At 50.7% G+C, this 18080-nt stretch overlaps 1 protein-coding gene across 2 annotated transcripts in view; it reads right to left on the minus strand.

Annotated features, from left to right (window-relative positions):
* The window catches only part of IL1R2 (interleukin 1 receptor type 2), a 28751-nt gene extending 13006 nt beyond the window's left edge, over window positions 1-15745 (minus strand). Inside the window, exons 1-2 of one of the 2 annotated variants that reach the window (XM_031441056.2) lie at window positions 15489-15745; window positions 86-213 (exon numbers count right to left, since the gene is read on the minus strand). In XM_031441056.2, the coding sequence (XP_031296916.1) occupies window positions 86-213; window positions 15489-15502 (142 nt within the window). In that variant the 5' untranslated portion in view covers window positions 15503-15745. The remainder of the gene's footprint in view (window positions 1-85; window positions 214-15488) is intronic. The other variant, XM_010991900.3, reaches the window with a different exon arrangement.
* Window positions 15746-18080: the final 2335 nt, after the last annotated feature.

Genomic DNA, 18080 nt, shown 5'->3' on the forward strand with positions numbered 1-18080 from the left:
TTAGGAGAACAACGAAACCTCCCAGATAAGGACGCCTTCCCCAGAGGAGCTGCGGGCGGCCCCTTCCGGCCTATCCCCTTCTTACCTGTGCGTTCCTCCGGCTGAATGATGAAGGCAGAAACACCGGTTACCAACATGCACAAGATGAACACCGCCCCCAAAAACTTCTGGAGGACACAGGAAGTGGAGCCCTCAGGTCCAGCACCCCACACCCTAAAGGAGGAGACGGAGGGGTCACCAGGAGCCACCGACGCCCAGAGAGCCCCTGGAGGGCGCTCCCAGGGGCAGATTCCAGAGGTTTCAACTGATGATGGAAACATTTTTGCCTAGATTTTTTTTAACCAGAAAACTCAAAATCTGGGGGATGGGCGGGTGCAAGTTCAGTGGGAGAGTGCGTGCTTAGCATGCACGAGGTCCCGGGTTCAATCCCCAGGACCTCCATTAAAATAAATTACCTCCATTCCTCCAAAAAAATTACGATCAAAAAAAATTGAAAAACAAAGAAAGAAAATTCAAAATTTTGGAACTTGTTCCTCTACAGCAATGTTCATGTGGCATATGAGTTCCCTGCCCTAGGTGTCTCTCTCTCTCTCCTGAAGTGACTTGCCCCTTGGCCTGAGATGCTCGTTCCTCAGCTAAGCCACTGCAAGCATCTTTGCTCAAACGTTACTCTTGCTGAGGTCTTCCCTGACCTTCCTGTGACATTGCACCACCCTTCCGCCCCAGTCCTCCACCTTTTCCCTTTCTGGGGCTTTGTCATCAACTGTTCACTTCTCCAGAACTGAAGCGCCACGTGCACAGGGTTCTCCTGTATTTTATTCACAGCTTTACCCAATTTGTCGAAGGGATGAGTGAGAGAGTGAATCACCAGGAGTCAAAAGGTCCTCATATTTCACTTGTCAGAGAACTTTTCCTGTAGTCCTTGTGGGTTAACTCTTACTTGACATATAGTTCTGACATAAACACTGAAGGACTCCATGTATCTCTGGTTCAGAGCATCCCAGAGGAAAAAGCAAAATGAGGACCCACAAGTGAATCATTTACACAAGTTCCTGAAGCCTTCCTCCCCCCACACCTCCCCCCGGCTGGATTCTCAGATGCCTCAGCACCTCCCCTCGGTCCCTTTCCTGCCTTGTCCCACCTGCCTGTTGTAACAGCCAGCATCTGCCACCACGGGACCGCTAACACACATGCCCGAAACTGCACGTCAGACAGCAGTGGCTTGTTCGCAGTCACGGGTCTGCGGGTGAGACGGAGGGTGGCTGCCCTAGATTGGGCTGGGTTAGGCTTGGACCTGAGCTTTCAGTGGGGTCCACGTCAGCTCCCTGGGTCTGTCACCCTCCTTGGATCAGTGACTCCCCGGAGGGGATCTTCTCACATGATGGCAAGAGGCGAACGGCGTGGGCAAATGCAGCTGAGCGAGGCCTCGCTCAGAGCCAGCTCGCCCTTGTCTGCCCACATTCCGCTGCCCAAAGCAGACATGTGGCCAAACCTGCTGCCGTGGGGGGCGGGGAAGCACCCACCGGAGTGGGAGGGGCTGCAAAGATCCAGCAGGAGGGGAATGAAGTGGGAGGAAGCGATCCGCCAAACACACCTGAGTCTGGTCTGGCTCCCGTGGGTGGGGACGGCCATGAGGACAGAGGCCCCGTCTTACTCACGGCCCTCGTGGACAACACGTGCCCAGTCCCAGAAAGTACCAGGGAATCCCTACAGTCGAAAGTCTACCAGAGAGCTGGGAGTGATGCGTGAATCCAGGAAAACATCCTACCAGCACCCCTCCTCCACATCCTCAAGGGGGTTTTAACTTGTTCCCTGTTCCTGGAACTGATTTCATGTTGAACAGATAAACCCAGATGGCTCTTAACTGGCCAGGGCAGGGCTGGCAGATGGAGGAAGTGACCTGCTCTCATCGGCGGGGAACCATCAGAATGCAAGGGCTCAGAGCTGCACCCTGAACCCCCCCACTGATGATGAGAAGACGGGGTGACATAAAGGACTTGAGATTTTCCCCGTAGCTAAGTGTCTGCCCCAGGCTGTCTCCCCAGCCCTTCTTACTTCTGCAGGGCTCTCTCCTTCATGCGTTTCTGAAATGCAAGCACTTCCTGTAACTTCACCTGTATGTAACCCCACCCTTGGGTTTGCCAGACCACTTGGTTAGCATCAAACTCCCACTGACGTTGACCACAGTGCTCTGTCCTCTTTGGACAGGCATTAGCTTCTCACGTCTCTAACTGCACTGGTCCCAGCCAAACTCCCTAGTTCCCTAGTAAGGATATGAAAGACTTAGGAGTTAAACACACCACGTGTAATGCCACATATCCAAATAAATGAATGAGGTCAAACATGCTGCTACAGGGGGCTCCTGTAACCATGGCGGCCACTGTGCTAAATACTGAGCATTTGCTCTTGCATTTTACCCCCAGGATGTGAATATCACGCCAAATCTACATATGATATAAAAAAAGAGATAAAAGAAGTTAAGTAGTCTGGCTGATATCTCACAACTGGTTCGCAGGGGATGAAGTTTAAACCCGAGATTAGTGGTCCCAAAGCCCTTACTCTTCAAAAACACAGTTTCTATGTCAGGGAAACTGCTAACGTCCTCCAATGTCTGTCCTCCCCGCTACCCCAGCGACAGAACCCCCGGCTCAACTGGGCACGGCAGCATCCCGCACAAAGACTACATTTCCCGTCCTCCCTTGCGACTAGGGGTGGCCACGTGACAAAAGTTGAGCCAAGGAAATGTAAGTGGAAATGAGGCTCCCGTGAAGCCTACTTAAAAGTCTCCTCAAAAGAATTAAAAGCCTCCACTTCAAAGTCTGCCTCGCTGCTGGCTCCACGTGGACCTGGGGGCCGCACGGGGCCACGTGCAGCCCACGTGCTCAAAGTGGGGGGGCAACAAGGAGCCTGAGCCCCCGGTGGCTGTGTGGAGCTGCCCCCACCCCACCCCACCCCACCCCGACTGCCCTCTTTTGTACGTTCAGGCCTGCTGTCTCCTCATCCTGAATCCCTAATCTCAACTGCACCGTTCCGGAGTTTGGGAACAGGACCCGGGGGAGATGCCCGCCAGGTCCTGTCACGTGCTGTGTGCTCACTGGTCCCTTTCCTGAGACTCGACTCTTGCAAATAAACAGTATCTGCTGATTGACCCTAAGACGTCATCTCAACTGTCCGCGGGTGAAAGCAGCCCAGGCTTAGCCTCGGATTGTGAGGTTTGTAACCACATTTAAAATCACTTTGACACCAAGGAGTCAGGCTGTGTCCACTGAGTGTGGTTGCTGGCTGAAGCGCCCCAGAGCCACGGAGCTGGGAGAGCCTCAGAGAAGCCTCATCCAGCCCTTTCTTTCCAGGTGATGAGAGTGAGATGTAATTAACCCTCTCCTCAACATCACTCACCTGGTCGGGGTGAGGAGAGGGGCTGATTCAACAAGGACCCTATTCCAGTGGAACAAAACCCTAAAGTACCGTTCTCCTCCAGGACCAGACCTCCCCCCATCCATCCCTGACCCCCACCTGGACCCCCAAACCCTGCCCGGACCCCCTGCCCCGCCTGGACCCCCAGCCAAGGCAGTCACCTCCGTTCCTCTCTGTGGACTTTGGCAAAAGAGCTGCTTCACTGTAACCTCTCCAGGAAGTGGCTTCAGACAATTAAACCACAAACACACAGTGGTGATCATTTTCAATAATCAAAACCTCAGAAGGCGGCTGGAGCCAGCACGGCTGGAGTGTGGGAAACGGTCGGTCTTTGGCAGGCCCAGAGGAAAAAAAGAATTCGTTTTGCAGAGGTTTGCAGCAAAACACTACTTTGCTGCCCTACTTTCTTTGAATGTGTCTTTAAATTACAGGCAATTTGACATTTCCGCTGGAATCAGAGGTGACCTTCTTACGGGAAGAAAGACATTTTAAAGGCAGCTCGTTCCAACCATTTGAGTTACAATTCCAGCTTTTTTATTTTTGTCTTTTGTCGAATAACCAAATTTCACTGTACTCAATGTAAGAACACAGAGGAATGGGGGGGGCAAAGCAGGGCTGGCATAGGAAAATGACCAAGAAGATGTGTGAAAAGAGTTGAAGGGAAGAAAAAGAATGGATGAGGCAGAAAGAGCTGACGGCCCAGCCTGGGGGGCCGGGAGGGGGTGGCCCGAGCAGTGTCCCCTGCTGTCCTCGCTAAGGCCCAGGTGCCCATCCCAGCCCGTGACCCCGGCTCTGCCTCCTGCTCGCAGGTGGCACGTGTAGCCTAAGAGGAAGCAGGTGTTTATTCCCCTTTTAGTTTAATTTTGAAAATTTTCCAACAGGCTACAAAGTTGAAGGAATAATGTAACAACAGCTTGTCACCTACAGTCACCAGTTTTGAACATTTGGTTTTATTCTCATTTTGTCTCTGTGTCTCTGTCTCTCTCTGTCTCTGTGTACACACACACAACACACACAACACACACACACAGACACATTTTCCCCTGAACACCTGAAAGTTGCACACATCCTCAAACTTCACCCCTAAGTACTTCAGAACACATTTTTTTAGCAGATTGAGAATAAACAAGTCCATAAGAGCTCCAGAGATCAGTCTCCAGGCACTTAAGTAAAAATTTTATTCTATGGTATATTTGAGTTTATCTCTTCATTCACCTAGAAGATGAAACATTTTCTTTATTTCTACCTTCACATTATTCCAGGAAGGTTTTAGGCAACCGTCCACCTCTGAGTCAGGCGGTACAGTCATCCAAAACACAAAAACAAGGTGACAGATCTTGACTATTAATGAAGATAGATAGCTACCCGGCCCTACACATACCACTGAGTCACGTTTGCAAAATAAGATTCCTAAAAATCCAAACGTGCTGTTTCAGGCATGTGGTAGAAAACCTTCTGAAACCTACGGGGAAATAAGATATTGATATCAAAATGAAGCTTGGAAATTTTTTTAAATCTAAAACTGAAGCAAAATTTAAAGTAATTTGATCAAAGTCTCCAGGAAGCACAGATGTTTAGGCTTTTGAGGGAAGAAACTCTGGCTTCAGATGCAGGGAAGTAGACGGCCAGGTTTGAGGCAGCTTTTGTTAAAAATGTACTGACTCACAGCAGAAACTTTGATGGATGTCCCCAGACTATTTTTGCTCCATGGAAAAGCTAATGTTTTCCCCTCCAGAATGAAGGGAATGCAGAGAACATGGGTGGACTTCTTCTGGTCTACGTGGCCATGCCTTTTTTTTTTTAATTGAAGCATAGTTGGTTACAATGTGTCAATTCCTGTATCAATTCCTCCATGTCCTTGACCCCAGTGGGGTCTGAGGGGACAGATTCACTTCCTGGAACCCATGGCACAGGAAGACCCAGCCTTGGCAGAACCAGGCATCGGGCCATGTTGGGCTGAATCTCAAAGGGGAGAATCTGGTGAGGCCAAGGCCCAGCCCCACCAAGGGCTACACACTCTCCTTATGTTTTACTTCCTGCCAACAAGGATTCCTTTCCTCTAAAACCACCTGCTTCGACTCAGCCAACTTCTGCCCCCAAGAACCATCAACCGAGAGATTCGGCAAATCAGCCCAACTCATCTTCCCACTCATCCACACGTGGCGTTCCCAGGGAGCCCGAGTCGTTCAGAACCCACCGCAGGCTGGACCACCAAGCCAAGACACTCTCTGCACCTTCCTCCTGCATCAGCCCCTCCCGCGGGCTAACCCCCAGCAAGACCACTCCTCGAGCTCAGAATAATTGCCACCCCCTCCAAAGTGAGACATGGAAGCTCTGCCCACGAAGCCCTCAGCCCCCACAGTACGACTCCACCAAGCTTCAAGTTCTCCCAGGCCGATGCTTGTGTAAGAGGGATTCGTGGCTCTGAACAACTCCAGAGGGCAGAACTCGTGAGTCTGGTAGAGCGTGACACCCCCATTATAAACAGGAAGTGATGGAAATAGACTCAGATGCATTAAGAAAGTTACCCAAGGGCACAGAGCTAATGGGAAAATAGAGAAGGATGTAAACCTGAGTCCATACAATCCTCAGTCCCGGTCCTGGTTCTCTGCCCTGTGGAAGCATCAGAACAGGGAGCCAGAGGGCGAGCCAGAGGCCACTGAGCTTAGCAGCTCATTCAAACAGTCTTCCCAAACCCAGTGTCCTCCACAGATGGCCAGGCTTGCCTCTTGTAATTGGACCCTTCCAGCCTTGGAAAGTACTCGTGATCAGAAACTTCTGTCATTTCAGAATGCAAGTCTGCCTCTCCCTAAGCCCTGCTCACTGGCCAGATTCCACCCTGGGGGCAGCTCAGAAGAAGACTTCCTGCATCTTCCAGGAGTCCTGAGGGGCAGGGAGTCGGTACAGGGCTGCGCTGTGGGAAGCACGCAGACTTTGGAGCCTGACAGAGGGAATGTGAATCCAGCTGGATGGTTTGGTGCCAGCAGGCAGGTTATTTGGCTTCTGTGAGACTCAGTCTGCTTGTCTGCCAAGTGGCCACAGCCTGGCAGGCATCACAGGAGGGTAGGTGGCACGTGGGATGTAAAGAGGTCAGCGCCGTGCTGGCACAGAGACAGCCCCCCACAAGTGGTCACTCTCGTCAGCATCTCAGGGAGGTAAGTAAGTTACTCAAGAACACACATCCAGCAAACCTGAGTGAGAAATCAGAGCTTCCACTGTCTGCATTCTGCCTAACTCCTGCTAAAGGTCCAGCACACAGGTGGAGAACATTCTGGTATCACGGTCAACAGCCAGAAAGGTGTTCAGCTTTACCTGAAGGGATCAATAAACCTGTGTGCCTACATCTATATTGTAGAAGTGTGTTGAACATGCAAACACACAATCACAAACACACGCACATGTTCAAGGGCTGTTGTGGAGTTCTAAAGCTTTCATTCAGACTGACGTCTTAGAGGAAGAGTCTGCCGGCACACAGAGCAGCAGACTGAGGCTGGACTCCTGTCTCCACTTCACCAGTAACTTGCTAGGTGATCTGAGGTAAGCCACCAGGCTGTTTACCCAATCTGGGTCACAGTTTCTTCATCTCAAAAATAAAAGGTGGGGTTGCCCAGAGGTCCCAGGTCCCTCCCAGGTGTGAAACCCCAGGGTCTGAGTCAGTCTGGGTTTGAGTTGAGACTTCAGTCCTGGGCATAGGTTCGAGTTCTAAAGCACCAAGTCAGGGGATGAATCAGATAACCACTGCAGCAGGTCAACTCACAAACTGAACGTCCCAGAGCCAGCCAGGGGTAGGGCCAGGACTCAAGACTCCTGAGCCCCCCCCCCCAGGTACTGGAGTTTCAGCCTGTGGGGCTACTCCCCGGGTAATGGTATGTCCCATCCCACACGGTCTTCTGTTACATGACCATGCCACTCTACCATCAAAAGTGAGAGTCCAACTTGTCAAGGAGTCAGGCCAACCTGTGGCTTGAATCTTATCAGCAGAATGATGCTGGGTGAACACTGAGGCCAAGTCAGAGCAGCCACGCAGCTGCCATCTGGCTTCCTTGAGACACTTGCTCTGGGAGAAGCCAGCCACCATGTTAACTGTCCCACTGCCCCAAGATCCCCTTGGAGGGAGGCCACAGGTATGGGGTCAGTTGACTGTCCCAGCTGTGCCCAACTTCACAGGACTCCCCTCAAAGGAACCAGCCGAGTGAGTAAAGCATGTTAGACACCCCAGACCAGTCCACTCGCCAGCTGAGTACCACTGATTGAACCCAGTCCAACCACATGGAGCAGAAGAACCACCTAGCTGAGCCCTTCTCAAATCCACGACTTATGGAACATGTGAGTTACAATGAAGTGTTTGTCTAAAGCCATTCAGTTCTGGGGTGGCTTGCTGTGTAGCGCGACGTGACCAGCATGTTCAGTCAAAAGCAGAGCAGAGCTGGCACATCGGGAGGCAGGAGAGGGCTGATGGAGGAAAACACGGCCACAAAGAAGCGGCAGCCAATTGCCCATAACAGAGGAGACAAGAAAACTACTAAGACAAAATAAATAAATGAAAGCAGACATTGTAAAAAGAGAGGGCGTAACTCAGGGGTAGCGCGCATGCCTACCACACACGAGGTCCTGGGTTTAATCTCCAGTACCTCCATCAAAAAAATGAACAAGCAAGTAAACCTGGAAAATAAATAAATAAAAATTAACTTTAAAAAAGAAAGAAACACTATAAGAAAGATGCAAGGAACCAAAGAGTACAGCAATCAGAGGCCTTTAAGAGCAGACACAGACGGTCCCTTCCGCCTCTCTGTGCCCTGCCGATGGTACCCATGTGTTACAGCACAGAACAGTTGGCGCCCATAATGACTTCCCCGAATCATGACGAACCATTTAAGTTTCGCTCAGGACCCTCTTTCTCAAGGTTGGGACTGTGCCTAACATACCTGATAAGAATGATATGCTAATTGCCTTCCAAAGCATTTACTTCTCCTTCCCTCTGATTCTTCAGCCACCATGGCCCCAAGAAAGGGGAAGAGCCAAATCCTCCTCGGAAAGGAGGGAAGGAAGTGGACATGACGTAGGGGATGTCCACGCAGGGAGAGCAGATTCTGCCCCTGCTTCCAGGTTCAGAACCTGAGTGCAAAGGGACAAAGGGTAGAAGAGAGGGGAAGCTGAAAGCTGAGGGGCCCAGAGGAATCCCACCGTGGTCGAGAAAGGAGCCCCTCCCAAGATGCAGGTGCTCCGGAAGGATGGAGCTGATGGCGTGGCGTGTTTCGGTAGAGGGGTGCGGGGGTAGATAACTCCTTAACCGCTGGTCAACAGCCACTTACTCAGGCCCTGAGCTCTCCACCCTCCGCCTTTCCTGGTGATCCCCTGAGAGCCTCACGGTCCAGCAACGCAGTACAGCGCCTGTTCTGACGGGTGCTCATGACCTGCTGTTTGGTAAATATTTTGAGTATCACCTGCACAGGTGGCCAGTCCCAGTTAGGGGAGGAATGAGGCCATGGCCAAAATGCAGAGGACCGTGGAGCCAGCGAGGGGCACTGACTGCCCTGAAAGACCAGACCCCAGGCTTCCGAGCCACGGGACTTTGTCAGCAATAGATATAGCAGGACCCTCCGGGACCAGCCAGGTCCAGGGACATCTCCATGGAAGCCAGAACAGACCCCACAGGCCAGCAGGTGCGGACCAGCCCCCCCATCACGCTTGGGGCACACAGCTTCCCCTGCTCTCAGACCCTGTCCTGGCTGGCTGGTGAGGTCAGAATCTACTCTAAAACACTGATCATCTACCCAAAAGAGACTGAATAAACCCAAGAGAGACAGAGTTGGCCAGCCTAGACAGGGACATGTCTGAGCAGGTTAAATTTGTCTTTGCTAATAAAAAGGAGTTTCCTTTTTATTAGCCAAATGAGATTCTTATTAGAAAAGCTATTGAAGGCACATTTTTGTGACATTGATTTGCAGCGAGTTTTCACCACAACACGTATGTTTTAGAGATATTTCCTTCCAAAACTGTTCAGTTGTCAGAATTGATGAAACTTCCCTTTTATGCCTTGAAAGATCATCTTCCTCCCTCTGGAAAATGTGCCCACCTAGGATGGCTTGTCCTCTGAGGGTCACAGTGGGCGGCAGCTGTCCCCAGCCCTGGGTCCAGCATGGCCATGACCACAGATAAAAGTCAAGCCCAAAATACTAGCCACGATAGAAAACCCAAGTGATTTTTATCTAGACGGTGTGGGGAAATCCTTTGGCACACGAAACCCCAGTCATCAGCCTGAAGACAGCCCAGACTGACTGGATTTTCCACGGACCCAGAAAGTCCCACCAAGAAACCCTCCACTCTCCTCTAGGACTGGGGGGAGCGTTCCCCGCACACAGGGCTCCCCCTGGCTTCTCCCAGCTGGTTCCCTGGCCTGAGGACAGCTCCCTGAAGCTGGGCAATCTGCAATCCTGCCTCCTCCCCCTCCTGCCGCTCCAACAGCCTCACCAACAACACTGTGTGGCAGACTGACTCGAGCTGCCAGCATCTGGAGCTGGGCTACTTTGGGGCGTACAAAGGATTTCACTTCTCTGCATCCTGGAAATTAGACATGGCCACGTGACTGGTGAAAGCGGGAAGGAAGCAGGAAGGATGTGGGTCACCTCCAGGCATTTCGTTTCTGGTGCCCCACCCCCCAGCCCTCTCTTCTCCTGCCACCATGAACCCTGAGCCCTTGTTGAGGGATGGTGGCCACATGGACAGTCAGGTCCCCCTGATGGGAGGCTGAGGTCTACCAGCATCCATGGGCCCACGCCCTTGTTCCTGAACGTCTGTTTCTCCTTCTGTTAAATCGGAGGAACACCAATTTCCCACCCCAGCACTTGAGTCAAAACAATCTGAGGCCAACAGGTTGTCTCCAAAACTTCCCTTTTGAAAATGGCCCCACGTGGCAGTGAGGGGCCATCACCTGTCAGGGTGACATGGCACCAGCCAGAAACAAATGGGTGCTGGCTTAAGCTATGTTTTAGGTTCTGGACGCAGTGTGGCCTGGACGGAACACACAGCAAAGGGAAGCGTTAGCACACTGTATTCGTTTTCTGTTGCCGTGGAGCCAACAACCTCAAACTCAGGGACATGAAACCACTCCCCGAGGCTAGTTCACATCGCTGTGGGTGGGATGTTGGCCTCAGCTTGGGTGGACTCTGCTGAGGGTCTCACAGGGAGAGAGCAAAGCTTGGGGTCCTGCCCCAAGTGCACGTGGCTGTCGGTAAAATTTGACTCCTAGGGTTGTACAGCTGAGGGCTCCACCTTCTTGCTGGCTGTCAGCCAAGGCCGCTCTAAGCAATCAGAGGCCACCACTGGTTTTGGCCCCATAACTCGCTCCACAATAAGACAATTTGTTTCCTCAGGGCCAATGGAACATCTCAGTGCTACTTCACATGACCTCTTGACTCTGCCTCCAGACCTTCTTTTAAAGAGCCCACCTGTTTAAGCCAGGCACACTCCAGATGGCCTTCCTTTTAACTTTAGGTCAGTTAACCGTGGACCTAAAATACATCTGAAAACTTCCCTCCCCTTTGCCATATAAGGTAACCTAATCGTGGGAATGCCAACCCAGCACGTTCAGGCATCCCGCCCACCCTCATTCAAGGGGAGGGGGTCATATAAGGCATGGTCCGTGGGGGTCATCTGAAAATTCTGCCAACCACAGACAGTTAAGAACATATTCTGATGAATATTAGCTCTAGAAAATTTTGGACACATCCAAAGCTATCCATCAAATTCTTCTTTGCTCCCAAATAAAATAACCTTGTCCCGAATATTGTAAAGACTTCCTACTCAAAGTGTGGTCCATGAACCAGCAGCATGGACATCATCACTTGTGAGAAATGCAAAATCTCAGGCCCCACCCCGGACATAGGGAATCAGAATGATCTGCATTTTACCGGGACCCCCAGTGATTTGAGAATCATTGATCTTTAGGACTGGCTCATCCTTAAGTAAAGTAGGCAGATACTCGGATTGAGAGCAAAGACAAATTAAATCCCTGTGCCTGATCACCCCAGCCCTCTCAGAGTGGTTTCTGAAATTTTGACGTCAGAAACTCGTAATCTGATGATAATGACGACGATGATGATGATGATGATGATATTGAGGATGGTGATGATGGTGATGTTGAAGATGATGATAAGGATACTGAGGATGGTGATGATGGGGATACTGAGGATTGTGATGATGGGATTACTGAAGATGGTGATGAAGAGGATATTGAGGATGGTGATGATGGGGATACTGAGGATGGTGATGATGTTGATACTGAGGATGGGGATATTGAGGATGGTGATGAGGAGGATATTAAGGGTGGTGATGATGGGGATGCTGAGGATGGTGATGATGATGATACTGAGGATGGTGATGACAGCTAACACTGAACACCCACCATGTGCCAGGCACTGGGCAAAGCCTTGACATGCACAATTTCTTTTAATTTTCCCAGTACTGTATAAATGAGATAGTATTATTTTCATTTTAGAGATGGAGACATTGAGGCTTATAGACGTTAAATAACTCCTTTAAGGAAATACAAGTGGGGCCAAGTGGTGGGGCCAAGATTCGGCCCTCATCCTTTTTACTTAGGGGTGACATGATCAGATTGTCACAAGTTGTCAAAGCTAGTCTGGGAATCACAAACTGGGGGTCACAGGCCAGTTCAACTTGTGGGTATGCATTTTTCAGCCAAGGTAGTGGTGTCATTTTTCACTGAATGTCTTTCCTGAGGGACAAACTCATCCCAGTGGGTCCCAGTCCCTGTCACGCACAGCCTCACAGATTTGACTTACTGCCTGGCCCCTGACTACACTGAGGCTAGCAATCCCCAGTTAAGACCAAGTATTCTTAAATTTCTTCTTTACAGTGCCTGGAAATTTTGAGTGTTATGAATAGTTTCCAGAGATTCTTTAAAATAGCAAAGAGCCCTCGATCTCCCATCCATCCCTTTCACCTGATGAATGAAACTAACGTCCAGAAACAAAGTTATGTGTTTAAGCCACAAAGCAAGATAATATCCAGGTTTTCAATTGGGCTCTTCCGGCCCATAATCCAATGCCACAACCACTGACCTCCTTGGGTTTAGAAATCATTTATCCTCAATGTGAAACAGGTTCTTAACTAAAGTATGCTCCAGAAACATTTAGGTGGAATTTAATACAGATTCTCAGATGTCTCTCCTGTTCGTGTTACTGGTGAGTCACATGCTTGTTTACCTGATGAGGATTATCAGATAAGGGACAGGTTCAGAATACAGGCTCAGCAGGGAGAAAGAAGTCCCTGGAGAGCTGATAAAGGTGGGACAGTGAGGCGCACGAGAGACAGAAAGCAGTGGGTGCAGTGGAACTCAGCCTTGCTGTACAACAGAACTGCCTGGGAAGATTTAAAACCTGCTGATGCCTGTTGGAGCAGGCAGACAGCTAGATATGAGCAGAGAAATGGGGGCACGGGCCAAGGGGCAGGAAACCACACATCATGTGAACAATGGAGGTCCTTGGGCAGACAGAGAAAAGCAGGAACCTCTGGACTGATGAGAGATCACACATTTGGGGGTGACAAGCATCCTGGAGGCCGATAAAGAAAGGTGGGAAAAGGCAGGAATCTCTGGCATCCCTGTGTAACCATTTGCTCATTATGCCCTTATTACAATAAAATTAGCCTTGCAGATCAGAGGTACCCATCATGCACCGAGGCCATGACACTTCTGATCCAGAATAAATAAGAACAAAAATCTCTCCTCCTCTAGCGAAGGTGGAGCTGGGATGAAAATCAGGGAACATGACCCCAAACCCTTCCCTCCCCAATGAATATTCCGCCCATCCACTTTTACACCCTGTGTAATCAACTTGCGCAAGAAACTCAGGGCAGCTGCTCACCTGAGCCTACCCGCTCTCCTCTTGAGAGCGTCCTGTCCACCTCTTAATAAACCCCCACTCTACTTTCTTGACCTCCGTGTCTCATCTCTGAATTCTTTCTGTGACGAGAAAAGAACCTACACCTGGACCCCAACCCCCGAAGTTCCTGATATAATTGGTCCCGGGTATGGAGGCTTTTTAAGCTCTCCGGGTGGTTCTCCAGCTCAGCCAGGGCTGAGAATCTCCTGGAGAGGGGATTCTGAGATGCCAGGGGGTCGACACCAGCACTGCTTTCCTCGTGACTCCCCTGGGCTTGGCCCGTCAACTGACTACCGAAGCGCCCACATTCCTTTCGTCTTTTCCCTGCCCTCTTCCTTTCTCCTTTAAGTAAGACGCCTTCGTGGGTGGAGAACAAAAATGATAGGAAACCGAGGTCTCGTTTCAGACACTGATGTGTTCACTTGTTCCCGCTGATCTGCCTCTGGCCGTGAAGCCTTCTCTTATCTCCTAAGGACGTGGTTCTCAGCATCAGCATCACCCGGGGAACTCGCTGGATCACCCGGGCCTACACTGTATATCGTGCTGCTCCGGCCGTGTGGTCACGAGAGGCCGACTCTGCTGTCCTGGGGAAGGGAGGAGGGACGGGGTCTGTGCGTCCTGATCACTCAGGTGTTGGTTGTCAAACAGCTGGGCTTTGAGGGTGCGGTGGGAGTGGGACTGTTGGGAGGAAGGCCTGCTGGCAGGTGTGGAGAGGAGGGGACCCAGGCCAGCTGAGAACAAATAGGGCGGGGACCATCCCCACAGCCCCCGTGAGGCCAACCAAGCTCCCTTCTTGCCTGTTAGGATGATCAAGAGGCTAAAAAGTGGAGCATGCAGTTAGAATGGACAGGACTGAAATGAGATTTGACGGAGGGTACCCCTTCTATCATGCATGTGGGAGCCCCCCCACCCCACCCCAAGCTGGTGCGGAGGGACCCCTGGCCCCTTGGGAGGGCGAAGCTCAGGGAAGGGTGAGCTGGCGGAGCAGGATGGGCGGCCAGGAGGGACCACCCGGCACCCCCGCCACTGACACTGAGCTGCCGGGGGGACTGGGGGGTCAGGTCCCTCAACGGCTCAGTTTACAGGAGAGGAAGCTGCAAGCGGACGAGCCCTGACCAGGATCACAGCGCGTCAGAGGCAGAGCTGGGGCCGGGGCTCCCGAGGGAGCTGGGTGCCCGGAAGAGGAAAGCCACCCGAGGGGAGTGGGGTTCCAGCGAGAGGCTGTCTAACAGAGAGAGCAAACATTTAGGCTGCGCCACCTTTGCCCCCAGGGCGGTGCTAAAGCACTATGTGACATTCTGATTCCCTGACTCCCCCCACCACCTGTGATCCTCGCCATCGATTTCGCAATGTACACATGTGGACACGGAGGTGTCCGGAGGCTGGAAAGAAACTGCGTGATTTATTTCATTATAATCAAGGGTAAAATGATCTTTTTTTAAAGAATCATGCCCAGTTTTAGCATTACTTCCCAGGAATGAAGCAAGGGATAAAGGTAAGTTAACACGTCCTGTTGATTACGGGTGAGCTGCTGGCCGCCGGGTGGGCGATCTCTGTCCAGTGGTACTCCTCCGCTGGAGTACAGAATTTTGAAAAGATGGTTACCATGAGAACACGTGCATGACATCACACAGAAACAGGCACAGTCAGGACATGAACTTGGACCCTTCAGCCTCCAGGACTCACTTAACCTCACTCTGCCTGCCTCTCCTCCAAGACGGCAGCGCGGGTGGAAGCTTCACCAGCACTAACAGCCCGGACGTTAGGAAAGTTACATGTGCCTCAGAAGAGAAAGCATGCCATCTCAGAGTGCCCCATGTCCTTCCAAAGAGAAGCCTCTGATCTCAGTGCACATCCCGGAGGTGGAGACAGACCCTCTGACTCGCTCCTTTCCTCTTACTCGATTCCACATCTGCTCTGCCTGTCACCTCCGATCACAGAAGATTCTTAGACACCCTCTGACTCAGCCCCCTTTTTTGGCAGAGAAACCAAAACCCCAAAATGTCAAAGTCACCTTTACATAGGCAGAGAAGGTCACAGAGATGAGGAAAGTCCCCTGGAGGAGGCACCTAAGGTCCAGAGACATCAGGAAAGCCTCCTGAGGTTCCTTCCAGAAAAGACGGCGCCCAGGTGTCCTGACTCCCAGTCCCCTGCTCCCTCCCCTCTTACCTGCAGCTCCGCATCCTTCACCTGGTGCTTCTCCCCTGGGAGGGCTGCCAGGCCTGTCACCTTCAGTGGAAGCTTAGCAGACGGGCAGGAATTTATATCTTCGTTGTCCAGGGATTTCCCAATCGGTTCTGTGTCACTCCTCCAACTGGCTGGCTGTGAACACACCTTTTCCCTCCTCGCTGGAGTGCCCTCCGGGCTGCCGTGCTGGGTACGTGATCACTCAGATGGGGAAGTGGCCAAGGAAACTCTGTGTAAGTTTCCCTATTTTTTGTGACTCGCTGAAACTTACGTACTTCCAGCTGAGAGGTGGTTTTAAAGTGATGTGGCCTTTGCCCGACGCCGTGAAAGAGAAAAGGAGGTCTTGGGGCTTTACTGGGTGAGAGTTGATGTTTCCCCCACAGAACCCCACTCCCAGTCTTACAGGAATTTTAATTGTCAGTGAAGGAGGGGGCTCCTTCTCCAAATCTGTATTCCAGTTTGTGGAATGTGGCTAACTCAATCATTCGCACCCTGGAGATGGAAACTCAGTCCTAAGCCATGTCTGTATAAAACGAATGTCTCCCAACTGCGCAACAGACCCAAAGGCAACATCGAAATTGCCTCTCCCCCCTCACCAGCAGCCCGGGGAGCCAGAGAGGACAGAGCCCGGAGCGGGTGAGCCTGGCCTGCGGGCGCCGTGGGAGATTGCATGGACTTCTGTTGGGGGATGGAGAACACTTCTCCAAATGTGCTGAAAAAAATCCATGTTACTAACCCTAATGACATGTTCCATCTGATTTATTCAGAGATTGAGGCTCTTACCAGTGAAAAGGCAGATACAGAAGCTCTTAGAGAAATCAGGAATTTCATCCCCAGAGCAAATGACTCATAGTCAAAAGGACCCAATGACCCTGGTTTTATCCCTCTGCTAACAAGGAAGGTAACTCTCAGGGGCCACAACTCAGATGGGTAAAGAAAATCTGAGAAAGATTCAATGTTGGCGCTAGATGGAAACTTAGAGCTGGTCAAATCCATCCTGCAGTTTAAAGGAGAGCAAACTGACGTCCAGGCGCGTCAGGGAGGGGGGCACAGGTGCGTTTGCTGGATTAATTTAGTGCGTGTATAGCTTCGTGATGGGGCATGTTTTTATAAAGGCTGGGAATATCTCCAAAACAGAGCGTGTTGGGCAAAGCGTAAATGTTACATTGTATCCATGTTTATTCTTTTCCCAGGGGCCAACTGAAGTGGAATATTTGTTTCTGTTCCATAATTTTGACACAGTAAGATTAAAGAGTGAGCTGCACATTTGGGGTCAAGCCAAGTAAGTTTCAAGGGTGTGAATTCACCCAAAGCAGGTGGATCTCACCAAATACTATCATCATCCCAGGATGAGGGGCATGCAAATACTGAGTGGCCCTAAATAGCACAGGGCAGCCCACATTAATAGAGCCAAGGAGAGGAAGTGAAACCACGCAATCCGCCTTTGGCCACTCTGCAGGGTAACTGCTCATCTTGTGATCCAGCCAGAGGAATTTACATAACCTCACTTTTTTCGATGGGAAAACTGGATCTGAAAGCTTCAAGCACTGTTTGAATAGTCTTTTCAAAAATGACTCCTCCAAAAGTAAGTCCCCAGACCTGCGGCCACACGGACAGACCTCGTTTTACTCCGATTTGTATTATTACACTTCGCAGCCACTGCATTGATTACGAATTGAAGACGTGGGGCGGTTTTGCTGGGAGCAAGTCTATTGGCGCCATTTTTCCAAGAGCGTTTGCTCTCTTGGTGTCTGTTTCACATTTCGGTAATTCTCACAGTATGTCAAATCTTTTTATTATTACTATATTTGTGATGATGAACTGTGATCTTTGACGTTACCATTGCAAGAAGCTCATGACACACTGAAGACTCAGATGATGGTTAGCGTTTCTTAGCAATAAAGTATTTTTTCAATTAAGGTATGTACATTTTTTTAGACATAATGCTATTATTGCACACTTAACAGTGTAAGCATGACTTTTTGGAAACAAAAATATTAGTGTGACTCACTTCATTGCTCTATCCGCTTTATCGCGCTGGTCCAGAACCGAACCTGCAGTAGCCCCAAGGCAATGTTCCCTGCGTCCCTCCGTCCCCTGCAGGGCCTCCACGGACCTGCTCCCACTATCACCCCAGCATCAGTTCAATTTCTCCACCAACTGATGGGAAATAAACAAGGCACAGAATGTTCTGTGGTATCTCGAAATCCTCTGAGGTTTGAGGTGAAAGTCACCCAGGATGTTTATTGCAAGGGTGGAAGCAATGAGTCTTCGTTTTTCAGACCCAGGAGGCCTTTTTCAAACTCTGGTCTGATTCAGACATGAACAGCATCCTCTGAAAACCCTGTGATGGGTTCCTTCCCTGTGATGTGGAGGAGAGGGTACGGGGAGGTGAGGAAGGCGCTGGAGGTGAGGACAGGGTGCATCAACGCAGGCTACTTGTCCCTGGTTTCACGGGACAGCCTGACAGGTTATCCCCAGAAATTCACCCCTTCTTATCAGATCAGAGTTCTTCCATTTTGATTCAAGAAAATATGGTTATAGAACCTAGAGGATCAATTTAGCAATCAGACC

Source organism: Camelus dromedarius, chromosome 33 (genome assembly GCF_036321535.1).
Source record: "Camelus dromedarius isolate mCamDro1 chromosome 33, mCamDro1.pat, whole genome shotgun sequence".
Lineage (NCBI taxonomy): Eukaryota > Metazoa > Chordata > Mammalia > Artiodactyla > Camelidae > Camelus > Camelus dromedarius.